General features: G+C 36.4%; 1 protein-coding gene across 3 annotated transcripts; it reads right to left on the reverse strand.

Moving 5' to 3' along the window:
• Window positions 1–3,206: 3,206 nt before the first annotated feature.
• Window positions 3,207–7,607, reverse strand: LOC130827345 (uncharacterized). 3 transcript variants are annotated; one of them, XM_057693029.1, is made up of 9 exons: window positions 7,436–7,593; window positions 7,155–7,272; window positions 7,015–7,046; window positions 6,669–6,716; window positions 6,519–6,560; window positions 4,989–5,072; window positions 4,355–4,443; window positions 4,203–4,253; window positions 3,223–3,783 (listed from the first exon to the last, which is right to left on the reverse strand). In XM_057693029.1, the coding sequence occupies exons 2-9, from the start codon at window positions 7,226–7,228 to the stop codon at window positions 3,757–3,759; spliced, it is 447 nt and encodes a 148-aa protein (XP_057549012.1). In that variant the 5' UTR covers window positions 7,229–7,272; window positions 7,436–7,593; the 3' UTR covers window positions 3,223–3,756. The 3 variants fall into 3 exon arrangements, with proteins under 3 accessions (XP_057549013.1, XP_057549012.1, XP_057549011.1); XM_057693028.1 differs by having other exon boundaries at window positions 3,224–3,783; window positions 7,155–7,607; XM_057693030.1 differs by lacking the exon at window positions 4,989–5,072 and having other exon boundaries at window positions 3,207–3,783; window positions 7,155–7,600.
• Between the last annotated feature and the right edge of the window lie 559 nt (window positions 7,608–8,166).

Here is an 8,166-nt window from a genome sequence, read left to right on the forward strand (position 1 = left end):
GTGGCGGAACTATGGATGAAATTGGAGTGATTTTATATGACTAAGTCGCTGACCAACAAATTATTGCTGAAGCAGCGGTTGTTCAGCCTCCGAATGCAGTCAAGTACTCCCTTACGGGAACATCTTGAAAAACTTAACTCTATTTTACTATATTTGCGTAACTTAGATGTTAAAATAGATGATGAGGATGCTACGTTGATTTTACTTGTGTCTTTACCGTCTAGCTATGAGAATTTTGTTGAGTCTTTTGTTGTTGGTAAAGACTTACTGACCTTAGAAGAAGTGAAGGCAGCACTTCATACTAGGGAACTTCGTCAGAAAGCTATAGGTGATAACGGGGAGAGTGGCAGTGGGTTGTTTGTTAAGTCCGGAAAATCTAAAAAGAAGAAGGGGGTTAACAAGGGCAACAATACTGGGTCGGGTGCTGGAAACGGCAATGAGGGATCTGGTAAGACTGCGGAGAAGACCTGTTATTACTGCAAGGAACCGGGTCACTTTAGGGCTAATTGTCCGATAAGGAAAGGCAAGTCTCAAGCTGTTGTAGTTGAGGAAAAACCGAAAGAGAACTATATTCGGAGGAAGACTTGGCATTAGTGAGTTCTGCTAAGTCTGGGGTTCTTTTTAATGATTGGGTTCTAGATTCAGGGTGTTCGTTCCATATGAGTCCGTGTCGAGACTGGTTTGACACGTATGAGTCTTGCAATGGGGGTAATGTTGTTGTAGGTAACAATGCACCTTGTAAGATTACGGGTATTGGGTCCATGAGATTGAGGACTAGTGATGGGCGAAAGTTGACATTGACTAGGGTGCGACATGTCCCTGCTTTGGGGAAGAATCTGATTTCATTGCGTACCTTGGATGATTTGGGGTACAATGAAGTGTTTTCGGATGGGGAGTTGTCCATTTATCGAGGTTTGGAGTTGGTATTTAAGGGTATCAAGAGAAACACCCTCTATGTCTTTGAGGGTGTCACACTATCTAGTTCTGCTATTTGTGCATCAGTATCTCACCAGGAGATGACCAAGATTTAGCACATGAGGCTTGGTCATATGAGGGAGAAGGGGATGCAGCTATTGTCTAAGAGGGGTCTACTATTCGGGATCAAGGTTGCCAACCTAGAATTTTGTGAGCATTGTGTGTTTGGGAAGAAAACAGGTCAAAGTTCAGCAAGGGTGCTCTGATGATGTGCTCGATTATATCCATTCAGATTGCTGGGGTGCATCTAGGGCTGAAGGTATGGGAGGTTTCCGCTATTTTGTATCATTTGTAGATGACAAGTCCCGTTACACGTGGCTTAGGTTTCTTAAGTCAAAGGATGAGGCCTTCAAAGTTTTTAAGCAATGGAAAGCTTTGGTGGAGAATCGACAGGGTAGGAAGATCAAGAAGCTACGAACAGACAATGGGCTAGAGTTTTGCAAAGAGGAGTTTAATCAGTTTTGTGCAGATGAGGGTATTGGTCGGCATCATACCGTCAGGAGGACACCACAGCAGAACGGTGTTGCAGAACGGGTTAATCAGACACTGCTTGAGAGAGTTCGATGCATGCTCTCTAATGCAAGGCTTGGGAGGAGGTATTGGAGTGAAGCTGCGATGACATCTTGTTATATTATCAATAGGGGTCCTCATTCAGGAATTGACTTCAAAATCCCATTTGAGATATGGAGTGGTAAGTTGCCTAGTTTCTCTAATTTGAAGATTTTTGGCTGTATTGCTTACTATCATGTGAGTGAAGGTAAGTTGGATCCACGAGCCAAGACGGAGTGTTTTGTTGGGTACGGTGATGGTGTGAAGGGGTTTAGGATCTATCAGCTTCGAAGGGTCGGATCATTCTTAGTAGGGATTTCACTTCTAATGAGAGCACCATTTATTCCAAGAAGAGTTCGGAGTCTTTTGATTTGGGAAAAGAAGGGGAGAACTTGCTGCAGACAGATGGAGTACTTGAGGTACATCAGTCATCCATTGTTGATTTACCTCGAGTGCAATTTATTAATGATGATGATGAGGTTCCAGTGCCGAGTACTCCTGAACCTGAGGTTGTTCCATCAGGGGTCATCTAGTCAATCTGACACTATTCTTGAGAAACTTAGACGGGTTATCAAGAAGCCTGTTAGATTGATTGAAGAGATGGAAGGAAGCAATTGCTTTGTTGAGAATTTGACAGGTTATGCACTGAGTGTAGCTGATGATGTAGAGTCATATGAATCTGCCACGTATAAAATAATATTTTTTCTATTAACTTTTATTTAATGTTTTTTAATGTTTATGATCTCCATTGTTTCTCCATTAAATTTATTATTTAATAAAATAATATGTCTATAATTTAAAAGATTTTATTTTTTTTAATTCCCGTGAACATTCATTGTGAGAACTTCATTAAGGAACAGAGGGAGTATGATTTTATTATAAATCAACTTATAACATAATTTATTTATTTATGTGTTATAACTTTGTTAAACATAGGTGATATTATCATTTGAAATTTTTATTTTACCAATATCTTTTTCTTATTATTTAAATAATTAATGTATAATCTATTTAATTTGTGTAATTTTTTTTATATAGCCATGTAAGTAGTGTATATGATTATTTATAAAAATCTATTTCAAAATTATTTTCTTTTCTTAATTTATTACAAAAATATTTTAACGAAAATAAATTTTTTACATAAATAATTAATATGTTATATGATAATTATCCATTGAAATTAAAAGATATTACATATCTTAATTGATTGTATATGGCAAAAATTAGTAAATAAGATATAGTTTTAAAATCTTTTATTACTAATCTATTAAACAATTTTAATCAGAAAGATATTACATAATATGCTAAAAAAATATTTGCCTAATAAAAACAAGAAAAGAGCGGAAAATTTTTTATTGTGAAGTCGACATGTGTCCTATTGTTTCTTCATTAGTATATTGTATAGATTGCAGCTCTGTCCGTCTTAAAAAAATTTAACAATAAAATTCTGCACAAAAATTAAAAAATAGTGAGACAATTTAAATTATGTTAATAATATTAAAAGAATTGAAACATGTGGACGTAAAAAACAAAATGGTTGAAATTTTTTCATAAAAGGATTTGTAACAAAAGTAAAAAAAAATAAACTAAAAAAGAAAAATACGACAAACTCTTACGGACAAAGAGGTAGCTGATAAGCATGATTTTTGGTACAAATTAATTATTAGTTGTTGGATATTTTTTATAGAATTACTCTTAATAGCTTTTTAGTTTTTGGTTATAAGTCGTAATTTATAAAAGCAGCCTAAAACAATGTGAGATGTGAAAACGATTCTAATATTAAGGAAAAATTATTCCCTAGTAATCATCCATACAAAACAATACCTAGAATTGCTCCTTGGATGAGCAATTTAGCTCGTTGTATAAGTAAGTTTTTTAATATTCGCCAAAAGAAAATTATACCAAAAAAATTAATATCGGCTTCATAGAAAACACAACATAACCAGGCCCGACTTGATTCAGCATGCGTGTTTATGAGTGGATTAACGCCCTGTATCTTCCATGCTACATTTAGGTAAAGTGTACATGCAATATATAAACAAGTTGAAGGTCCGATTGTCTAAAGTTTGAATGATCCATGATGATCTTTGCATAAGAAAACTAGTGAGATTATCTTATCAAAAAGTGCTGAGCCAGGATGGTCCTGATCTCTACGGGATTTGTCCTTTGATCTTCATGCAGCTATCATCTAACCGAAAGAAGTCGTTTTCTTTCCGTCTCAGAACTTCGCACTCATTCGGGATTTACCAAAGAAAGAACCTGGACGAAAATAAAGTGAGTGCAATGAGAAACTAAAGCAAAGCAGCCTGGCAGAAAAACTTGGTATGGAAGTAGATGGTCTTGCTAGGCTCGAGAACCTCGCAGGCAGAGCCTGTCTGCCTCTCCAAGGTGCCCCGCTTTGTCGATCAATGAAAATTTCACTGTGACGTGGCATGAGACCGCACATCAGTGAAGCACGAGACAAACAAAGCCCACAGCCTAGTTCAAAGGACCGGCCTCGATGCAAGGCCCAAGAACCTCGCAGGCAGAGCCTGTGTGCCTCTGCAAGGTGCCCCGCTTTGTCTACAATAAAAATTTCACTGACAGGCAACAGACCACACATCAGTGAGCCACGAGACAGCCAAAGACCACAGCCTAGTTCAAAGGACCAGCCTCGATAACTTCAACTACCAGCATACCTTGTCTGATAATATGCGAAAAGCTTCCACACCCATAGCCTTTTCAAGTTCCTGAAATTGAGTTATACAGCATATAAGGATATCCCGCTATGTAGTACTTGAACCAATAAGTGAAAGAACTTGAGAAATACAAGAAAATAATATTCACTCACTTCCAAAGCTTTTGGAGCATTATCTATGCTACAAATGAGCTTCTGGAGGTCTTCATTTTTCAAAGCATCTCGAACTTCTTCAGAAGTGGCTAGAAAAAATTCAAAGAGGTATTGTCAAGGCCAAATGATCCACCACATGATGCAACTTTTTGTGCAGACCCAAAAGTCATGACTTTATTTCCTAAACCAATTGATTGATGCTTAATGGTGGGGATATTAATTGAATGAATCCACAGAAAGATTGCAACAAGATAAGAGAGCTAATTTGAAGCATGCGAAATGACTTAGGTCCAGCTACATGGTTGATTGAGATCTATCTACAAGATCAGAAGATTGAAAAAAGAACGTAGGTTATCACAGAGGTCTGTTTTATCTTCATAATGCACTTTTATGGAGGGACATTGATGGAAACGATCAGAAGAAAAAAGCCCCAAGAAATGGAGAACTAAAAATGCAAGAGAAGCATCTAAATAGATTCGGGCCCTAAATGTGCATGGCAGATACAAAGCTTTGATATAATGTTCTATTAACAATAATGGATTAAGGAAGTTTGACACGTATTCAGATGAGATACCGAACAAAGTTAAGCAGCGTTCTCAAGAAGATATGCTGTATTGTAAACCAAATTCAATACCAATAGATTCCAATTTAGCCTTTTCCAAAACTTCACATGGTTTAACAATATGAAGAGGTCGTTCTGCAAGGACTTGAGAAGGAGCTGTTTACCAAAATCAAAACAAGAAAAATACATTAGTTGAAGCAAGGGCAATGAGACAAGGATCTCTACGATACATATAGAAGGGTAACTCATGTGCATAATATACTTGAAATAGTGCACATCAGTGAAAGGCAAGGACATCAAGACATACTATCTAGCGAGCCATCACAACATATGGGTTTGGTTAATATCATGCCTAAAAATAGATAGGTCAAAAAGAGCTAGGTATAGTTGTGTACATTTGGGGTTAGTAAGCATGAATAACGCCATCAGATACATTAGATAGTCCATCGAATAGCAAGAGTGTTGGCTCAACTAGCCTACGGCCAGCCATTGTATGGCCTGGTGAAGCAGCCTTGTCTAGCTAGCAGCAGGTTAGCATATGGAGCCGGCGACAGTGCCAGCGTCCAGCATGTCCAGCCTACCCACCAGTGGCCCAGCGGCCAGCAAGTCAGCATCGTCTAGCTAGTAGAGACAGCCCGCATCAGCAGCATCCAGCCCATTGTCTAACAAGCTTTGGCTCAGCATCTTGAAAGGGATAATATGAAGTGTGAGAGCAACTCCTAACAAGATTAGGAGTTATTACTTTCAAAATTAAGATTTATAAAAGTAGTCCTACTTAGCGTAGGATTATTTATTTTGTCCAACATGACTTGTTTTCAACTAATGTCTATTTAAATTAGGGGTCTATTTAAATTTTTCCTATTTCGACTAGAACTTAATTTTTTAGCTTGTTAATTCTGAGTAGAAATAGTGACTACTAAAACTTTAAACACATAACAATTGCCCTTGTCATCATTGCTAGTTTTTTTAATCAATAAAATTCAGAATATTAGTTCAAAAACCTTATATAGTGGTAAGTAAAGCCATTGTTCAAGAAAAAAAAATCTTTTTTTGGTGAGTAAGCCTACGGGGGTCTTCTCCAACTACTTGAGGTGTGAGTATTCCACAAAAAGGAAATTGAAAATGGAGTACAGTGAGTAAGTATTCTCGCCAATATTCCTCGCCAACACAATTGCTTCGTATAATAGCAAATCAATTGCGTTAAATAATCTTAGGAGATCCGTACACATTGCACAAGGAGCAATGTCGGAAAAAAATATGATGCATCAATGTGACATGCAGAGTAATAGGCATCATAAAGGCCAATTCCCCAAGCAGATAGGTATCATAAAAGCAAAACCAAGCTGCTTTATGCTAATGTAAGTACAGACAACAGAACAAATTCAGAACAATATGCAATCATCAAGGACAACATTGCCGCGAAAGCGTGACAAATTGAAACCAGTGAACATGATAGACTGCTGAAGTGAGATGTACTAATTGAGGGGAATTGGGCAAGGGAGATACCTCCAATAACATAAAGTACTGAAAATCATCCTAGAGGAGAAGTTTAACTTTTTAGGCTAAACAACAAGATCTTGACAAGAGTTTGGTGATTCTTACTTGGCTTCTTATCACCGGAAACAGGTGCAGTATGCGATGTTTCTGCACAAATGAATGTAAAACAATCATTACAAAGGTAAACATCTTGATAGACCAAATGCAACCCAATACAAAAAAATCTTATAAGATATATATAGTATAGGCCCTTACTTGGTATATCATCGGAAGATACTGACTTAGCAGTAGCACATGGAGTTTCTGACCAAACAAAACAAGCTCAAGTCAACCACTGTCTTGAGTCTTGACAACAAAGCAGAGTTGCATAGCTAAATCAAAAGGCATAAGTAACATGATTTTCTTGATCTAATCAATTATTTGCACTATCGAACAGCATTAAAATGCATGTTCCCCATTCAATTGCATCGTCCAATATTTCATAATAAAGATAAAAGATAATTTCACAAAAAATTCCTTCACAATGTTTGAGCTAACTGGACATCAAGAAATCTAATCAAAAATTATAAAATACAAGCAATTAACTAGACATCAGTCATACCTTTATGTTTCTTGTAACAAACAAGGGAACAGCTGCAATTACAATACAAATATTTAGCATCACAAGGAGTAAAACAACGAAAATCACTCGAGAACAAATTCAACAAACATGATAAGATTCAACAGTATTAAGTAACTTACTATGGTATAAGACATGTTGGACATTTATATTTGGACTTTGCTTCATTACAAACCTTACATTGTTGCGGACCCATAGTTTTATCAGCTGTGTTTAAAACTTCAATTGATTTCTTGTAAGCTATATGTCAAGCAGTACCATAATTACAACGAATTCCAGGAGAGCAAGATTACCAAAATAGTTTTAACAGTTAATAACCATAGACAGCGTAAAATCATATAACCAATCGATCAGTTTATGAATTGATTTCATTACAATGTAACAGAACGGAACAAGAACATACACAAACTAAGCAAGAACAAAGCATAATACAAGATTGATGATGCGCCTGATGCAAGAACAATGCCCGAGAATAGGATTTAGATAAAACTGAACATCACTATGTCTATACCTAATTCCTATCAGATGGAAGAAAAGCAAGACCTAATTTTCTATTGTGCTGCAGAGAAAAAGACACAAAAGGCCCTATGTTGGGAACATGTTTCATGGATCTAAAATATTTACACAAATTGTTGTCAGAGACGATCTCTCCGAGAGGCGTATGAGATATATGGTCTAAATAATCCAATTAATAACAAATTAAGGAGAAAATAACAATATGAGCTTCTTGTTTTGAGGTTATCGCTTTAAAAAGCTCTCACAAGAGTAGCTGAAATATTTATTCAACCCATGTGGGATGTGGCCTTGTAAACTATTTTATGGCATTGGGCTTGACAACTCCTTAACTTGGAGCATACAGATTATAAATGTCCAAATTGTGAAGAAAAAGAAATTATTGAGTGCCAAGAGCCTTTGTAAAAATATATGCACACTGATCATTTGTTAAAACACGAGAAGTATGAATAAGACCATGAAGAATTATTTCAAACATAATGACACACTACTTCAATATGTTTCATTGTTTTGTACATTCATGAAAAATTGGATTGCGGCCGATATGTAATGTTGATTGACAAGATATAGTAAAAAGACATAGGACGAGATATATGTATATCAAGACCACGAAGTATAGCA

This window comes from Amaranthus tricolor, chromosome 11 (genome assembly GCF_026212465.1).
Source record: "Amaranthus tricolor cultivar Red isolate AtriRed21 chromosome 11, ASM2621246v1, whole genome shotgun sequence".
Taxonomy (NCBI): Eukaryota; Viridiplantae; Streptophyta; class Magnoliopsida; order Caryophyllales; family Amaranthaceae; genus Amaranthus; species Amaranthus tricolor.

Coding starts and splice junctions, on each gene's coding strand:
- LOC130827345 (XM_057693029.1), bottom strand. CDS start 7,228: ATGGGTCCGCAACAATGTAAGGTTTGTAATGAAGCAAAGTCCAAATAT. Junction 7,047..7,154: donor CCAACATGTCTTATACCATA/GTAAGTTACTTA, acceptor TTGTAATTGCAG/CTGTTCCCTTGTTTGTTACA. Junction 6,717..7,014: donor TTGTTACAAGAAACATAAAG/GTATGACTGATG, acceptor TTGTTTGGTCAG/AAACTCCATGTGCTACTGCT.